This window comes from Electrophorus electricus, chromosome 7 (genome assembly GCF_013358815.1).
Source record: "Electrophorus electricus isolate fEleEle1 chromosome 7, fEleEle1.pri, whole genome shotgun sequence".
Classification (NCBI taxonomy): domain Eukaryota; kingdom Metazoa; phylum Chordata; class Actinopteri; order Gymnotiformes; family Gymnotidae; genus Electrophorus; species Electrophorus electricus.
This window is the reverse complement of record NC_049541.1, coordinates 3,371,220-3,390,922: the sequence shown is the minus strand read 5'-3', so window position 1 is coordinate 3,390,922 and position 19,703 is coordinate 3,371,220. Positions and strand designations below refer to the sequence as shown.

Here is a 19,703-nt window from a genome sequence, read left to right as displayed (position 1 = left end):
GTATTAAATAAAATATAAAACACCTGCATTTTCAAGACAGAAATACCACTTGGACACTGCAGAAATTAGTATCCCACTATTCCCAGTTGTGATGGCAGGTTCATATCTTTTTATAGGGTAGCCTACTATAAACAAACTATTTTTAATATTCAAGAACAAAAAAAAAAACATTAAAAATAATTTTTCAGTGAAAAACGTTTTCTCATTTCGTTTTGCTTTTGCCATATTCAGGCAGCATTCCTGTGATCAGAGTAAACAATGAAGAGTTTTGCAAAAAAAAAAAAAAAAAAAAAAGGTTTGCTCCAATGAAATGGAAAGACCTAATTGGTAAGGTAAAGAAAAACTTTATATGGTTATATTCTGACTTCACAAAACTGCAACCTAAGGTAAGTCTCTATGACAACTTACATTTTTTACTGAAAACTAAGCACACCAGCCCTGTTGCTCTAGATTCCATTTGGTTATTCCCACTGTGCTGGTGCTAACCTTAGCCAAAAATGTCATTCTTATTTTCTCATCCCCCCATAATTGTGTAATTCTACACAGGCCTCTTGGTGTTAAACACTTCCAACATATACTACACCTATCTCTGATATCAAAATCCCAACACATTAGCTAATTGGAGATTGAACAAGCTGCTAACCAATCAGAAGGTGATCAGGGCAAATGGCTTTTACTCTGAGGTGTAAATGGACTTTCTGTTGGCTCTAAAAAAGAGGAGGAAGCGTGAACATTTGGTGTTTGGCAGTGAAAACAGAAGCCGTAAGAGCTTATATCTGAAAGCCCTGTTACCGGTGTTTTATGAGGTCACTGTGGTTTTAGGGGTATGAGGGGTCGAAAACGGGATATGCCCTGATGACTCAAATCTGCCTCAGGTGCTGGACCTGAATTTGTTTATCAAGATGAACAACATCCTTGAAAGTGAGAATAAGACAGCAAAAACAACACTGACATATATGACCTACATCCATATAACAAAAAAAAAACCAAAAAAACATTAAAGAGAAGAAGACTCGATTTCTAAGAAATGTTATTTTGAAAGTTAACAAGTTTCTGATGTTTTTACACAATTTCTGGTGCTCTGATGATATTGCATATCCAACAAGATGGCAAATATTCAATGCATAATGATTGTACCTTTTTAGCATTTTAAAACTCTAAGACAACAAGAAACAAGGAATCAAACATGTCTGCTTGGATTATGACTCACATAGAGATGGGGAGGTTAGAAATTGAGTAGAACTCTAGTTGACAACAGGATAGCAGACTGTGGGGAAGGCGAGGAATCGCCCTAGAATAACAAGACGGCATATCACTAATCCCTTTGCAGTACACAAGGAATTGTTAAACCATAGATACAGAATAAGGATTGTGTGAGCTTGTTCTGAAAGTTGTAACTCTAACATTATCACAACGCTAATAACTTGTGATAACACTGTTTTTGTTGTTGTTTTACAGTCCACAGTAAATTGACTCAGAAGAAATTAAAATTACTTTTAGTGATTTCTTTGTTTGCCGCTGACCATAGTGCTGACATTTATTTTGCTTCTTATCACACTTCATAAACTAATAAAATACAAATATAACAGATATGCTGAGGTATGATGATTTGTCAGTGTTACTAAGGGCAGAATTGCTTCCTGCTTAGGCTTAAGAAAACATTAACACTGGCCTTTCGTCAAACTGGAAACCTGCATTTCCAGGGAGACACATATTCGACTTCCCATGTTTTATATGCATGACAACATACAGTTTTGTGGGACCCAGCCCACAGTAAATTCCTGAGATCCATGCAGATACAGATTGCCAAGGAATTGCTAAAGACCCTAGTTTGGGATCAGTGGACGTTTGGGGTTACAGCATTCAGTAATTGGGAACGCGTTTCCCAGAGCTTACCCCAGCTCAGCAAGTGAGCACCCCAAAGCCGGAGCACTGCAGTCTGCGGCACTGGCGAGACGGCTGCCTCATGAATCCCTGGAGCTGAAAGAGGAGCAGCTGTGTCTGACATGGAGTGCATTCAGCACAGGGGTTGGAGAGGTTCAGGCTGGATTAGCTAACTGAAAGCATCCGCCAGGGCCGCCGAAACCATGGCAACCACCGTCCCTTACGGCCGGCGTGCATGGGAGACGAAGCGGACTGCACATTACAATAGATGAGGGGCGAAATAACACACAAGACATCGTGAATAAGGCCTGACAGGGCACCGAACATTAACCTCTAGGATAGCGAAGTTGGATAGTCCAGAGCGCCGTCTGTGTCAACCGCTACAGGCTGCTCAATAGCAGCCTTTGTAGGATTTGAAAGACTTCAGCTGTAGGAACTGCCCAAGAATACGATAGAAAAAGACTTTCCAGGGGTTAAAATTTGAGGGTGAAGGTATGCCATGTTTAATTCTTATTAGGCCAAATTGCTAGAAGAATGTGATCATAGTAACATGACTTAAGAAATAGAATTAAAAAAATGTTTTCCTTGTCTTCTTTGGACGTATGTAGTAAATAAGCAAAAGCAGGACACAAACAGCCGTAAACAGCTGAATAGTAGAGTCTTTGGAAGAGACAGGGCGGTGCGTTCCAGAGCTTAAGTATTTTCTGGCATGAATGTTGACAAATCAAGGGACACACAATCTTGTACAGAAGGAACACTGCTTTTTTGTCCTGTTGGAACAGTTGTGCATGCTCTCTGCAATTCTGACAAATGTAATTTACTTTTACTTATTGATTTATTTTTGTATACCTCCCATGAATGTTGGTTTAAAAGTGTTAAGAAGGATGTGTATATTAGTACAGTGCCAATAACAGTCAACAGACTGTTAAAAAAGACTTTTACCTTTTTTAGCCTATTTAATGTGAAAAATACATACATGTTTTAATAGACATTTTTCTGTTCAAATTAGCCAGCAATGTATAGCATTTTATCACATTACTCTACCTGACACAGTATTGAACTTGATGGCAGTATGGAGCATTTGTTGTGAGATGACTTCAGTAAGGTGATTCTCATGTGGTTGACTGGTATGCTCGGTATGCTGTGAGATGATTGTGCACCTGGTTCTAGGAAATTACACCTTGCTCTTTACGAGACAGCCACAGTCACATCATGGCCCGGTGGTTTGTATTTCTTATGAAAGCCCATGCAGATGAGAAGGGTCGGCGTCATACACACACACCCCCACACACAAACACACACACACAAAGCCCACCGCATGCACAGCTTCAAAGTTTTGCCTTCCCTCACTCATATACATGCACCATTTCCTTTAAGGCTTGCAAACTACTTGCTAACTCATCATTTTACGCTGCGCTGTCCTTCATCAGGGGGCAAGGCGGGGAAGCAAAAATATGAATTACTACACTATGCTCAGATTACTACTAAGTCTTTTTTTTTCCTGCTGTATCTTTAACTCAGTTAAAGCTTTTCACAGATCATGTCCCTGCTGCTTTTATAGGTGATTCAAAAAGACACACTGCACGTGCATGGTCATACTCCTTCATTTGTAAACCCATTTTGTCCAAATCACCAGATTAAGGTAGTGCCTTTGTGGTAATTGAAGTGTTCTACCTTGTTATAACTACAATAGGTAATTCAATGACCCTACAAAACAACAATGGCTTTGATACTGGCCACTGACTGGTGTGTTGGACCTTGGGAACCCTGTCACCAACTGGGTGTGCGTTTTGTTTTGTTTTATTTTCTTTTTTGGGCTGTCTAAACGCCCACGCTTCAGCTACAGTATGCACAACACACACTTCCTGTGAGTAAATGCGTGCGCGCATATGCACACACACACACACACACACACACACACACACACACACACACACACACACACACACACACACACACACACACACACACACACACACACACACACACACACAAAACTGCAGCTGAGTGCCGAGCTACTGTGCTGCCCTGCGGTCACAGTGGTGCAGGTGAGTGACGGAAGTCTCTCTGTGTGTGTGTGTGTGAGAGAGAGAGGCAGAGAAAACTCACACACTTCAGGGTTTGGTAAGCAAGGATGAAAGATACAAAGAAGATACAAATCCATTGTTTTCAATCAGCAAATGATTATAAAAAAAAACCAAACCCTGACCAACTAATGCAGTGATATTCAAAACACAGGGGTTACTGAATAGTCAGACTGTTGCTTTATAGGGGTACAATGTTAGTGCCACTGATTTTGAGGGTAAGCAATGATATAGGTAGCTCTCCCTTGTCTAGCACTGAATTCCTCAAAGTGAGCAGCATTTTGCACCAGTGGTCTGTTCCATTGTGATCTCAATGCAGCTATGTTTGATGAAGTGAATCGTGGTGAAAAAAGAGACTGTTAGTATTGAAACTGCATGTCACAGATGCACGTTGTGGGATTCATGATTAGAAGAACATGGGTGTGGGAATGACGAGGGCATATCATGGAAGCGCTGCACAACAATGACAGCTCTGTCTCTTTGCATCAATGAGGAGTCACCGCTTGCCAAAATGACAATATGACATCATTTGAGCTTCGCAACACATATGCTACCATTGTTCAAGTCTTGCCAAGACACCTAACCCCATTCTCGCCTTCATTCTCAATGGGGGTCAGATGGCAACTCACATGTGCCTTTCTCCCAACTAGTGCCAAACAACACACATACACGCAAAGAGAAACACACACACACACACACACACACACACACACACACACACACATCTGAGCCTGCGGGAAAATATTTATTAAGCATCTCCGCCACACCTTCTCTATACACCCTTGGAACTGCCACCCTAATTTTCAGATGCTCCATCACTGAAGGCAATGTCATGTTCTGTGTATTGCAATCTTGTCTGCATTATTTAGTGTGTCCTATATATTGCAGCAACATTAGCTTGACCATGTTCTCCCCCCAGTCTAGTGTAGAGGACAAATCAACTATTTATCAGCACACACAGAGAAGGATACTCCCCACTCTGTCTTTCTCTGGAGACACAGTGCTTCGTGTTCATTCCACTTTCTCTCCATTGCCTGCTCTCTTTTCTTCATTCGTTTTTTTTCCCATCAACCCATCCCCCTTTTTGCAGATTAGAATTCATTAGCAATCAAAGAGCCTCTGTAGAACTCCTGCTCTTAATTACCCACTCATTTGCATTTTTGCATATTAATGACTGCAGAGTTTGCTGTCTGTCTGCCGCAGTGAGGGAGCGGGCTTAAAGCGACCACGTCTCGTTTGTCTTGGGACGCCTGCAGGGCAAATACCCCGTGTCACTCCCAAATCCAGTCACACTGCATTGCAAACGACCACCGCAAGACTTTGGTGAGGTCTTATACATTGGACATATGATTACACCAGACTAAGGGGAGTGGGGATGCAGAGGTTGCTGTGTAATTAAGGCTACTGGCAACAGTCGGAAAACAGAGTGTCCAGAGGAGACGCACCTCAACTGAATGCAGAGATAGGCAGCAATCACACTGATGTCAAGAGGGAAAAAAGAGAAGACAGAACCATGAGCTGAAATCACTGAAGGGCAAAAATGTTAATAATACATTCTAGCTAACAATACATTTTAGGCGTTATATTTGCATATACTTGAACAGGCTATTGCTAAATTTATATTCCCGTATTAGCAAATGGAACTTTTGATCATATAATGCAACCTTCTGAGTGATCAGATGGGCACGCTCTAGTTAATAAGAGATCATCAGGACTAGTATCAATGCAATTTAGAATAGGATTAACATTCCTCCTTTGTCTATCATGGGTTTAATCACATAATTGATCCTAGATTGGTACTGCCACACCGAAATGCTCCATTAGTAACCAGTCTGAAAATTTTAAACCAATTTCAACCAAATCTGCTGGATATCCGACCACATGCTACAAATCGCTTTGGATTTATCCAAGCATCTCAGCGACCCTAAAATCAGATGCATATGTCGCCACCTGCTGGGTGAAATGATACACCGCAATCTTCCAATATGAATTTTTGTTATGGCCATAGGCAGAAATGATGAAGTATTTTGACAGCCACCCAGAGACAGGTAACCTGACCTCATAAACTCATAAGTGATATACTGAAAGTTTCTGATTGATTGAAACAGGTTCAAGTTTCTTAATGGCTGAAATGCAAGGACTGTTATAACTCTATAACAAATGCCTACCCATCATAACGGAGAAATCAGCATGGTTGGATTTAGCTTTGTTCAAGGACTCGAATGCCACTTTTTCAAAAAGAACCCAAATGAGTGTAGTGACTTTAAAAACAGCTTTAGAGATATATGCTCTACTACAAGAGCAGCTCTTAAATTCTAGTTGTGAAAAAATAGCAGTCAAGGTTTCTAGCTTATACCTAGCAACACCTTTATTAAGCTTACACAGCCCCCTTCACAGGAAACTCATTACAATACTGCTGTTTACAGAACTTTGAAACTGTCTATTGACATTTGTCAGAGTTTACAATTGTTCTGTGTTTTATGTTCAATTGTTATTCTTTTATGACCCACACGATATTTTTAAAGGAAGAGGATGTTGTAGTGTTGAAACAAACACCACATCCAAGGCTAATCTTATCCGTACAGCTGACTGATAACTAGTTTATAAAAGGCAGATCTAAATAGTCATATTAGACTTACACTGTTTCTGATTACCTTACCTCTATTCCACAGTGAATGAAAAATAATTCCCGGAAGAGACAGAACAGTAAATCGTTACAATCACAAGATTTTTTTTTTTATTGAGTTAAAGGCTAAAAGCCGTACAATCATTTCTGGTTCATGTCAATGGCAAAAATGACTCATGAAGCACTGAACTCATCATGACTGCCTGATAACAGTGACTGAGATGTACATTTTGTCTTTATACTGTATATATTAACTGTAGCACATGATCAAAGCCCAGAAAAAGTAATATATCTATACAATTATTAATATAAGATTCACCTGAGAGGCCTTAACTTGAAAATGTGTGCATGTGTTTGTGTATGTGTGCATGCATATACGTGGACGTGAAAGTGTATTTGCGACAGCTGTCTATATGCTTACCCGAAAACTGCTCAGTCAATTTATGGTTGGGCAGAGTATGTGTGCAGGATGATGGCAGGTCTATAAACTGCTCCGTAAATGAGTCCTGTTTGCAAAACTGTGACAGACTCAAAAGTGACAAATGAGAGATCTGAAGGCAAGGGTGGGCGACAGAGAGACTGATGGTGTGTGTGTGTGTGTGTGTGTGTGTGTGTGTGTGTCTTTAAGGAAACATGTTCTTTAATTTAGTTATTCAGTTGTCCGAGTGGGGGTGCTGGGTTGGTTGAAGCCCATGGTTTTACACAACCAGCCTGCGAAGTCTGCCTCTTCCACCTCTGAGCGCTTAATAAATGTGTGGTTCTGTGAAAACAGGTAAACACATGCAAGGTTGCTCTGAGAAGAATGCTTGCTAGAAGGAAGGTCAGCAAGTTGAGTGTAAATTTGGCCAGTGTAACCAAGTACATTATATAAGCCCACCATACATACCATCAGCATCTTCAGGTCTGCCCTGTCTGCAGGATTTTTCATGAGACTAGAAATACCATTTTGAAAACACTTTAGTTCACACTTGAAAAACTTCTAACACTGAAATATTTCATTCCCCATTTGCCAAAATGGTTTTGCTAGAACATACATTTGAGTACATACAGTGAGTACTACCAACTGAGAAAAGATGATGCTATTCACCATTTGGTCACAAAGTCATGGAAATCAGCAGTGAAGACTCCATGAGGCAGTTTAGGTGGAGGCTGTGTATGAAACACACATGCACACGAGACGTTTAGTAAAACAGGCTTTGAAAAAAAAAACCTTCACAATTCAACAACTGTGCATTTATTAGGCATCGCAAGAATCATCACCTCATTGACAATGTAATCCAGCAGCTCAAATATAGCCATGACAGGCCCATGTCCTGGAAGCAATAAATACATGAAACCTCAAAAAATAAACAAAGGTTGCAGAACTACACATAAAATACTAATTTATAAAGATGTGCACACCAATGTCAGACAAAAAACAGAATTTGTCAGCTGGTCTAAGATTATGATATAAAATTTAAAAGACTTCCAAATATTGCCATTTAGGCATTTGTTATATACTCTTAAATCTTGTCATTCCCTAATTATGTGCTAAAGTTACTAATATAATGAATAATTTGTCATCTAGTCAGTAATACAAAAATAATATAATATATGGTATAGTGGGCAGAGAGAGTGAGAGCTCTCTCAAAGCACGTCCTACCGCTGACAGGTCTGCCGGGGGGTCTGGGTCGTGCGGAGGTGCCGTGCATCTCTCCCCCCGCTACATTCATCACAGGGCGTCCGAAGATGGCCTCCAGCTCCTTGGCATCTGGGGGAGGGATCGGGTAGCGGCCGATGGCCAGCTCTACCAGAGACAGCCCCATGCTCCACACGTCTGACTGCACTGAATAATGAGTGCCCTGCAGTCTCTCCGGCTTAGTACAACAAACAAAACCAGAGGTGTTATGTGGGGGACCAAAACACAGCAAACATGGATGAGTTACATTATTTGCTTACAGTTGGCCTGTTTGAATAGAACTAACACTACAATATATGGCCACCCCCCTCAACTAAAACTTAAAGTTTTGGTTTTTTTCTTTCTGTTGGATTGCAAGGGACACTGCATAATGTAAACTTAGATTTTTCAAAATTCTAAATGTTTAATTACTAATCTCAGCATGTCTTTCTTTAAAATCTTATAAATCAGTTATACAACCATAAAAAGTAGTTCCTGCTGACCTCAGATGGCCTACTTAGGAGAAATCAGATGGACTCACCGACATATATGACCTTGTGCCTACGAAAGAGTTAGCCATGGAGTCAATGAGCTGGCCACTCACTCCGAAGTCACACAGTTTGATTTCCCCTCTTGAGTTTACCAGTATATTTGAGGGCTTGACATCTGCAAATGTGATTAGACTGCTGACTACCAAGGGCGTAATAAACATTTTTTCAAGGTATAACTTTTATTTATGAAGTGAAGGAATAATTACATTTTTGGTGATATTTGTTAAAGTGTACTTATTTTACATAGCTCTAATTATATACTAGATAGATTGGCTTGACTCGACATAAATTGTTTATTTCAAAAGCAGAAAATTGCAAAGTGGCATGTACTTATATGTCTTATAATTATTTTTGAAATCAATGTAACTGAGCAACAAACACCACAAAATCCTGAACTACCTCATAGAAAAGCCCCATTACCTCTGTGCATGATCTGATGTTTTTCTCTGAGGTAGGCAAGACCTCTTAAAACCTACAGGAGGGGAAAAAACAACTCATTTTAAGCACTCCATGAGGACCACATATCCCAAAGGTCTGACTCAAAATCTGAACATTTACCATATCATAGTAGATACGTACAGCAATGCTGACTTTCCCCAGGATTTCTTCTGGAATTCTCCGAGCCTCTTTCAGTACCTGATCCAGAGAACCGCCATCCTATGGCCAGGAAAGAACAGCTCTCAATAGCCTTTTCTTTCATGCTACCACATAATCCATAGAATCCAACTCTCCCTCGTCTCATTAGCTTTAAACTTTTCTCATGTTTGTACACATACATTTTACACGTTCATGTGTTGGAGACAAGAGCTCAGTGATGATGATAGCTTGTTTATACCGTTGCTGGCACATCACACAAAATTGCTAACATTGTCTGGCCTAACTACAATGAGTTACAAGAGTTGTTTGCATTATCCTAAAATGGTGGCTTCTCCTAGAATCTTAAGTACAACATGAGGTTTTTTCCAAATTCTGGTGTACAGGATTACTTCAACACACACTCACCATGTGCTCCATACAGATGCTGATCTCTCCATCGCTGTAGAAAGCTCCATAAAAGCCTACTATATAAGGAGAGTTGCACTCATGGAGGACCTGAAGTTCTCGAATGATCTGGTTCCTGATTGCTTGCTTGATCTCAAGATGAATGAGCTAAATGATACAAAGAAAACCTCAGGAATTCAAAAATGTTGCTTTAAAAATCTACAATGAAACTTGTTGTACCATGTTGAGACCTAACAGAACAGACTGTAATTATGACTTCAAATAGGTAAAGAGAATCTAAAAATGACTGGGGACTCAATAAGGTTCAACAGGTCCTATATGCAAATGCCACTTTTGTTGTGAACATGGGCATCTCATAGGTTTAAAAGCTGTGTCGTGTATAACTGTCTCCGGAACATCTCACCTTCCTGGCCATGACCAGTCCAGAGGGCTTGTGGCAAACTTGATTAACCACACCACCATTTCCTGCTCCCAGCTCACAGATGTGCTGAAAGTCATCATCCTTCAACTCTCCCACTTTGGCTTTCTGCGTGAGGAAGGCCTCCAAGCGCTTCTTCTGCTGATCATCCAAGTCAAGCTCCTCTAGTTTCTTTTGAAGGGCCTCTAGATGTGCTCTGATGGTGGGCAGAGACAGGGAGCACACAAATTGTGGACCAGACAGCTAGTCTATTACGCTGCATGAATTTTAGGAATGTATTTTCTTGTAAGCTAATACAAGTTAAAAAAAACCAAAAACCTAAAGTAAGAACTTACTCTGAAGCAGCGCCGATATTAGAAGCTGGGGTCTGTGCTTCTCCTGTACCGCCGATTATTAAGGGTAGTGGTCTTTTCTTGGGAGCCATATTCAATTTCACAATCTTGCCAACTATCTTTTTTTAAACTGGCATGCGAATTAATATATCAAAGACATAAAGAGGATGCGCCTTAATGAGCAATGACTGGGGTTGTCATTGAGCTTACTAAACTCTCATTAGAACGAAAACATCCATATAAATCAACCTTTAGATCCAGTGAAAATAACAAGCTTTCTAGTCAAGAAGGACTGTACCGTTACTATCGCTATTAAACTGACATCATGCACCAAGTTCTCGTTGAATAATCGCGGACGAGACCGTCTAGATTGCCAACCAACACGTTAACTTAACAGGCGCTTTACTTGGCGAATTTTCGTGCTAGCTAAAATGTTCCAGCTAACTCCGCTGACATTAAAATCAGAGTGACTCGATAATTCGTCGTGCAAGACCAAAAACGCAATCTGTTCTACATACTAAATGTATCCGGAGAAAGGCCCGTCATTTCGGAGCTTAATAGCACAGCAAGCTAGCGAACCTAAGATAGCTATCTAGCTATATCTAGCGCGCTAACATACAACCAACCTGTTAGCTAAGCTAGCTGCCACAGAATTTCGCTTACCAAGTGATACTCATGAATTATCAATGTAGTGTTCAGTTAAAATGGAATAACCAGTCTTCACACTGGAAACACTATCTAGCTAAAGACTAATGCTATGCACCAGCTAAGGTTACAAGTGTTCTGGGCTCCAATTAATCCCGTGCAGTTGTAATCAGTTAACGTAGCTACCTATCAAGCAACAACTTGTTAGCTCACTAAAAAGGCTTTTATATAATTTGACATTACCCTAGTAGCAATATAAAAAAACGATGTCCAACTCTCTGCCGCACAGCTGTCAAGAATGTAGTGTCCCTAAAGAAGGGTAGGAGAGCAGCTAAGTTTGGCTATGTTGTTAGCTAGTTAGCTCTTGGCAGGGCACGGTCCAGGAAGCGACTACTTAGGTCATCGCGATAGTCACTTCAGTGAAATGTTCGAGATTTCCCTTACAAACTTTTTGCAAGTTGATGGTCGAGCCTGCAAGTGGGAGTCATGGACTATTTATTTGACTAATTCTAAAGTAATTTACAAAATGCTTCTTTCTTCATACAAACAACGCTGGAATACTTTGAAGAAGAAATTGCTAAACCAGAATGCAGTTTACAAAGTGTACAGGAACAACGTATTGAACTACTAAAATGTAATTTCCAAAGACGTAAAAGAAACACCGATATGCCTTACAGATATAAAATAAAGCTTTAATCATCTTGCATTATATATAACTCACAGCCTACATACAAAGTGCAACAAACAGAACAATCAAAATGCAAACTGTACAGGACCCCCAATAATATTGCTTGGGGGGGGGGGGGGGGGGATATTAAAAAAAGAAAATATACAGTAGGACTTCTTAGTCAAGGGTCACAGTTAACATGGGCTCAGTTCTTACATGCATCAAACAGCATCTTTCTCCTGCTTACACATTGTTGCTGTCGTCATCGTCTGATGAGCCCTGGGTTAGATCCACAATGTCTAGCAGCCCAGGACTGTTCGCTGTAGAGAAATGATCAAGGGATACAACTTACAGTAACACTGACTAAATGAAGAAAACCAATTAATCCAAAATGATTACAACCAAAAATTACATTTTGTATGCAAACACAAGAACAACAATGATGAGCATAGGCTCCTCACTACATCAGACAGACAGACAGGACATCCTTACTGATGCAGGCTGGAGAAGGAGCAGATGTTTTGCAGCACTCCCTCCCCTCTCCTAGTGCTTTCCAGGAGCCATTCGACAGGTACTCAATGTTCTCCACTTCCTCTTCTGTGCTCTGGAGTATGCTACTCAGCAAACTGCACCACCACCACCCCCACAAATGTCGTCATTAATCTCCACCAACAATAAGAGTGTAGTCACCAAGGAAAAATATATATAATTCCTACACTTCCTCTATACTGTGGTATAGGTTCTATTTTCTACTGCTTCTACCTTTAAAAAAAAAAAAGTTTAGTGAGAATCCTAATAAAATACCCCCTTAAATGTCTAACCAAAAGAGAGACACCCTCATTACCCTAACAAATACTGTGGACATTAAATACCAAACCAGCACATTTATCTGACTATAATGTCAGTTTTTCAGTTCAAACCAAGGGACACCCATAACAAATGCCTTGACAATGTTAACTTGAATCAATTGTCACAAGGAGGGTGTGTGTGTGTGTGCACAAGACCTATCGATCTGAAGTGTTTCGAACAGGGCAGGCTTATGACAGACAGGACAGGACCATATAGGCTTCCTCTCATTCATTTGCAGGTAGGAGGCAGCGTCAAAGCACTGCAGATGGGCACAGGCCTGTGCACGACAGGGGGTAGACATGCGCATCTTCGCCAGCTTTTAACACACACACACACACACACACACACACACACACACACACACATACCTTTCAGAATTTTAAAAGTTTCCACGTTTCTCTCATCATCAAAAGTTAAAAAAAAAAAAAAAAGACTGCTAATGTCATGGTGGAAACATACTAGATAATGGGATTTTCTTCTATTACACAAAGCAAGGAAAGTGTACAGAATCTTGTAAGAATATAAAAATCCCTCGTTACCACACACTGCAGAGTGCCGAGTAATGCTAACAAAAGGTTTTATTTGAATTGCTAACAAGGATGTATTTTTAACACAAAAGCTCCAAAACAAGTACTCCTAAAGAAAGCTATAACGCTGAACCCAGTCACAAGGTCAGTGTGAATTCTGGATCCTCACCGGGCAGATAAGAGACACTTGCAGCCTTGTGGTGGCAATCTCATTCTCAGGATCCCAGTGCAGCTTCTCCCAAACTGTACAACAGAGGTAACACAGTATGACAAAAATGAAAATAAAAAACATTATAAAAAAACAAATGGTTCCATTTGTCTATTTCAGCTTAATATGAATAAATTGCTTAAAAATATTCATAGAAATGCACAAGTGAGTTTTAGTGTAGTTAATCTCATGATGTGTCTGAATCAAATTGATGCTGGGGATAGATGACCATAAATATACATGCTCAAGAATGTATCCAGTTGCCTTCTGCCTGAACCTTCACCTATGGGCAGCACAAGGCATGGATTGGTCCAGAGACAGAGGGTTCCCTTTATTGCTTCGCCACCAGAGAGCATTCCATGATCAGTTCATATGAGGGTGGTAGAGGAACTCACTCTTCTGTCTGCAGCTCTCCTGACTCTCCACTGCTTTGGTCTGGAGCTTCTCCAGCAAATCCAGTGAGGAGAAAACCCTCACCAGATATACTGCTGCAGAGTAGTGCTACATGTGCACACACACATCCAGATGGGGGAGGGGGCTCAACGATTTATCAAACAAGGTTGCAGTTTGGAGTACATCACTGTTCAATATGAATATTATCCAGTTGAAACAAGGCATTTCACATACATTTTTAAATAAAGACTGGAGTAACTAGTCAGTGCAGTGGCACAAGCAATGGTGAATTTAAAAGCACAAGCAATGAGAATGGAGTACCTTGCCAAAGTTATGCCAATGGACACGGATATGGTTGTCAGTGAACTGGTTTAGCAATGGCGTGAGATTGATTGGACAACAGGGACGAGAAGGCTCCACCCCTTCTTTATTAGAGGCATATCGAGCCTGGTCACGATGACAAAAGTTGGTGTGGAAAAAAACTTCAAAAGTGTATTTAGACAAAGCTGACAACACTGCATAACAATACAGAACAGCACACCACTAAGTGACAACAGAAAACATAAATGATTTTTTCCTTACATAGACCAGATTAAATAGAGCAACGTTTTGTGTGCCGCTAATAAATAGACCTGTTCCAAACAGTATACGCCGTTGACACAAACAGTAATTCTAGGTGGATACTGATCATCTTCGACACCAATGCTCTCTGTATAGCAAAATCTGAAATGCACAAAACATGAACATCAAACGTATGTAAACACAGACCCTCACACTTCTAATCATTATGGACATAATGCACATTTACTGCAATTAAATGTGGACAACTTATGGGAACACAGCAGGCCACCAGTGAATATGTTTAAGATTTATTGATGCTGTACATGCACGAATGGGTAAGAATAGGCACATTTGTGCCTCACACTATTTACATACTATTCTGAATACCATATTAAACAAACAGATGTTGTAGTGTGACCCATAGAAATGGCACATTCTGATTTTCACAGTACAACCTTACCTCAAAACCACCTGTACAGCTTGGGCAATACTGAGGAGTAAAGGGGTAAATGGGAACCATTAGGAAATCCTCACTTAAGAGCCACTCTGTATTTATCCCTAAAGCGTTAACATATTCAATTGAATCAGATGAAAAACATTTGGGTTTTGGAAAACCATCATTTCTAGCCATAATTTAAGGTGGCCGGATGTCACAGGACAACAAAATTAGAGATAAGGCTGGATTAGAGACCACTACCCTATGAGCAAATTATTATAATAACCATTATCTCCTACAAATAGAGGAAAATCATTCTAATATATGTAATAAAAGAAAATGCAAAAACAAAAACTATTAATGACTAGCTTTCCCGGTGTGAGGGAATAGTTAACTTACTGAGAGTTCTTTATCCGAGCCCGCTGCCTTGCAGTAAGCTGAAAGGAGAGGGAGTTGACCTGTGGAGTACCTGCAGATATGGGCACTGAGGCAAGTAAACAGGAGAGAATAAAAAGAAGCCACAGAGTCACTGAACATTTCATTCAAATAAAATCTGTATTACAGACAGGCTGATTACTACAGAGACATTCAACAGATTGGGTGGGGTTGATACTCGTGTTATCTGAAGTTTGCTGTAAATATTCCAGAAATATTACAGATCTCAGTGTAATAGTACATCAATAATGCTATGGGTTCCCTAGTGGCCCAGCAGAAAAACCCCCATCATTGGGAGAGCAAAGTTCAATCCCTGGCTACAGCCATTCAAGGCTGGGAGACCAAGAGAACAAATTGTCCATGCTCTCAGGGAGAGAGGAGCAGCATACTCACTCTCCCCTGTCAATCACAGCGACCCTGGCCAATCACAGGTGACTGAGCTCATGCGTCAGAACAGGGTGGATAGTGTCATCCTCTGAAAGTGTTACTCCACCCCCTTGATGGTGCATGCAGCTTACATGTGCCTCGGTGTAAGCATGTGACAGGCCTCACCCTCCTTGATTGGTGGTGGTGGTTGTGTGACTGGGGAGACTTACCTGATGGGTGGGAAATGAATGACTAATTTAGGGAGAATAATGGTGGGGGGGAGGAGGATCTGTACCAAGTGATGTTGGAGGTACAATCGTCTCCAGCGTGTGATAGAAAGGCATCTTTATCATCTGCATCTCAGGAACGGCACTGGCCAGCACTTCAGGTTTGTTGTGGCAATCGGCAGTTGGTGTAGCAATGACCTTGTCTGTCGTTGGCTTGGAAACGACTTCCGAGCGTCTGCTGCTGGAGTCTTTCATGGAGTGGCGGAGTCGGTAGAGCTCCCGGATAGTGGAAAGGAGCTCAGGCCTGCACTCTCTGTGAAGGTGCTCAGTGGCACGATGAACCAGCTCCCTCTTCAGCCCAGTCTTGGACTTGCCCATAGTAGAGAGGAGGGAACGCAGCTCGACAACCCGCAAGCTCTGCACCATGCTCTGGAAGGACATCAGGAGGGTACATTCGAAAGAAAGATTACCCTGAAAATTTGAGCTTGAAGTGAAGATTAACTAGTAGTGATGTCCCTCCATCCTCAACAGATTTGTCTGCTCTTTAGGAAAGTCCTGGTCTATATGGTCTTTTGGACAGAATTTTGGCTTTTGATTCTAGAAGTGGCTAAAAAAAAAATAAAAAAAATCACTTCTTAAAAAAAAAGCATCATTTCTAACTAGTGGAGATTATATATATATATATATATATATATAATCTCCACATGGTGGCACATATTACCAAACATATTATTGAACCACTTTGTCACTTACTTAAAAACTATACCAAAAAAACAACAACAACTTTAAAATATACCAATGTACAATGAATACCGAACGAGAAGCTCTTTTCCACCCAAGCTGCATCTTTGCAGACATCTTCGCGTTTTTTTTTTAATAGGAAAATCATTGTATCACTAGATAGGCTTTCATGCATTTGAATGTAAATAGTTATATAAAGTCTGTTGTTTAACTGAACTAAATGACCAGCATTGGATTGCCTAAGATGAAAAAAATATATATTTAACTGAAAAACAGGTCAAGAAACTGTATATTTATTAAAAAATAAATAAATAGGCAAACTACCATGCAGATATTTACCATTGCTTCCAACAGTTCGTTAGACATTGGTTTGTCTCAGCAAAACTTGTTTGAATAAATCAGCTAAACGCCAAATTCCCGACAGAACACTGATCACGTAACACCTACGAAGGCGTGTCGAGGTCACACGATCAAACGTCTAGTGACGTACTACTACCAACAGTTTTAAAGAGCTACGGCAAATGTGAATTTGAAAACCAACGGCTTTTACCGCCGCTTTCCTTCAAGATTTTAATGACAAACATATGAGATACAATTAACACACGCATCGCTATCAAACCAACAAAATATATACATAAAATAATAAAATTATAGTGATAATAAATTACAACGATAATACAACGACAAACAATAAGATAAGAGCAAAAAGTAAAAGCAAACAAAAAATTAATAGATAGCTACTTAAGAAAACTAGCCAAAGAGAAGTCAGAATCATGAAATGCATGCATGAAACTGCAAAGGACAAGAATAATCAGAGATTATCGGCAGAGGTGGAAAGTAAAGAAATACATTTACTCGCGTTACTGTAATTGGGTGGTTTTTGTGTACGTGAACTTTTTAGAGTGTATTTTACAATATATAATTTTACTTGTAATCAAGCATGTTTTGTATTAATTATTGTAATAACATAAAAAATTTACTGAGTAAAAAAAAAAAAAATAAAAATAAAAACGCAAGAAAGAAATCGTGGGGTAACATGGCAGGAACAATGTAGAACTGAATTACCAGTCGTGTGAATGACAGTGACCAGGCTAAGATTCCAGTATAAGGTGTCATGTGAATGACACTGACCAGGCTAAGATTCCAGTATAATTTGTCATGTGAATGACAGTGACCAATATAAGGTTCCAGTATAAGGTGTCATGTGAATGACAATGACCAATCTAAGATTCCAGTATAAAGTGTTGTGTGAATGACACTGACCAGGCTAAGATTCCAGTATAAAGTGTCGTGTGAATGACAGTGACCAGACTAAGATTCCAGTATAAGGTGTCATGTGAATGACAGTGACCAGGCTAAGATTCCAGTATAAGGTGTTGTGTGAATGACAGTGAACAGGCTAAGATTCCAGTGACCAGGCTAAGATTCCATTATAAGGTGTCATGCGTGGACAATACTAAAACAATACAGTAGTGGGCAGTAGCAATGCCGTCAGCCGTATAGCAACTTCAGATTCTGTTCAGGTAGACAATGTGCAATAATGATATGTATTATATTATGCTTTACATAATATATATACTGTACATAATTGTACAGTGAATGATACAGGAATAGGAATATAGATTTATTGATTGAGATGCACTAGACACACTAGGGAATGTCCTAGGTAATGTTTAGATCATCTGTAAACATTCTGTAATGGTTGCTGTTGTAGTAAGGATGAAGTAAGTTCATGAGGTCTGGAAGAAACTGTTCCTCAGTCTGGCAGTATGGGCCATTATTCTCCTGAAACGGTGACCAGAAGGCAGTAGAGTGAACAGCTGGTTGCAGGGGTGTGTTTGGACACTGCAGATGCTAATGGTACGGAGGCAGCGAAAACTAGCTATAAATCTCTTGTACTGAAGGCAGATGGGCTCCTGTGGCTCTATTGGCGCTGTTGATGACCTGCTGAGGGATATGTCTGCAACTGGTGTACCAGGCTGAGCTGCATTAAGGGAGGATGCTTTCGATACTGCAACGGTAGAAGATGACAAGCAGATCTTTCTTGAGATTTAGTTTCCTGAGTGATCTCAGAAAGTAAATTCCCTGTTGTGCCTTCTTTGCTATTGATGTAGTATTGGCCAACCAGGATAGATCCTCAGATATGTGAATGCCCAGGAACCTGAAACAAGATACTCTTTCCACTCCGTCACCATTGATGACAAGCGGAGTATGACCACCACTGCCTTTTCTGAAATCAACGATGAGCTCCTTTGTTTTGCTGGTGTTGAGAACTAGGCTCTTGTCTGAACACCACATACTCAGGTGCTGTGCCTCCTCTCTGTTCACAGATATGTCATTGTCCATGATCAGCCCTAACACTGTAGTGTCATACAAATACTTAACGATGGTGTCAGTGTTAAAAGCAGTGGTAGGTAATTTGAATAAAAATAACATTGTATTTGCTAAAACTGTCACTTTGTCCTGACAGTAGTACATGCGACAGATAATCTGTGAGATAATTTGTGGACATTTTTTGATTATCAGCCTCTTGAGCGCAGACATCAGCCGATGCCGATTATCTCAAAATGGAATTAATCTGCCCGATTAATCAGCCGGACAATATTTTGGTTAACCACTGCTGGTTGCCGTTGTTTTATTTGGATGTTGCTGAAAACATCTTTGTGAAGTGACTAAGAAGTCATATTGGTTTGGTGTTTGTACTGATATTTATGTGTGCCTCACAGGTAAATGTTCTCATAAGTGGTTTGTTTATGTATCACTATTCATGACAGTTTCAGACAGTTGTGTTTATTGAACAAACATCCAAGCACTGAAATATGTGTGTGCTAGTTCTTTTACTGTTACATTACATTTTATGTCTATAAGATGAATTTGCATTTGTTTTTTGTGTTGATATTTCACAACCTGCTCATCAGCCTCATTTAAGGGGGCTTTGAAGGCAGGGTTGGAACGCATAGGAGAGGAAGGGTAGGGGCCTGGTAGTTGTACTTGTTCAGCTTTTCAAGCTAAGTGCACTCTTCTCAATCTTACAGACTGCACCTTTAAGAAGGAACTAGGGTTTTTGTGTCTGTGTTTTTCCTAGAATTCAGTC

General features: G+C 40.2%; 2 protein-coding genes across 2 annotated transcripts; both read right to left on the bottom strand.

The window, feature by feature from the left end:
• Positions 1-6,675: 6,675 nt before the first annotated feature.
• On the bottom strand, positions 6,676-11,602 carry map2k2b (mitogen-activated protein kinase kinase 2b). The gene is made up of 11 exons (XM_027021739.2): positions 10,558-11,602; positions 10,208-10,418; positions 9,805-9,951; positions 9,382-9,459; positions 9,223-9,274; positions 8,793-8,917; positions 8,237-8,450; positions 7,855-7,907; positions 7,682-7,743; positions 7,481-7,526; positions 6,676-7,354 (listed from the first exon to the last, which is right to left on the bottom strand). The coding sequence occupies exons 1-11, from the start codon at positions 10,644-10,646 to the stop codon at positions 7,244-7,246; spliced, it is 1,188 nt and encodes a 395-aa protein (XP_026877540.1). The 5' UTR covers positions 10,647-11,602; the 3' UTR covers positions 6,676-7,243.
• A 507-nt stretch (positions 11,603-12,109) lies between these two features.
• Positions 12,110-16,975, bottom strand: pias4b (protein inhibitor of activated STAT, 4b). The gene is given in 11 exon segments (XM_035528101.1): positions 12,110-12,186; positions 12,359-12,492; positions 12,871-13,031; positions 13,412-13,485; positions 13,846-13,951; positions 14,165-14,290; positions 14,476-14,566; positions 14,865-14,886; positions 15,220-15,324; positions 15,937-16,297; positions 16,949-16,975. Coding segments are annotated over 11 exon segments (1,284 nt in total).
• Positions 16,976-19,703: the final 2,728 nt, after the last annotated feature.

Bases quoted from the DNA above. Each gene is read 5' to 3' on its own strand.
- map2k2b (XM_027021739.2), bottom strand. From the start codon at position 10,646: ATGGCTCCCAAGAAAAGACCACTACCCTTAATAATCGGCGGTACAGGA. The intron at 8,451-8,792 runs GTGAGTCCATCT...TGTTGTACTAAG, and splicing joins GCACAAGGTCATATATGTCG to CCGGAGAGACTGCAGGGCAC. The intron at 7,908-8,236 runs GTAGGACGTGCT...TATTGCTTCCAG, and splicing joins CCCCGGCAGACCTGTCAGCG to GACATGGGCCTGTCATGGCT.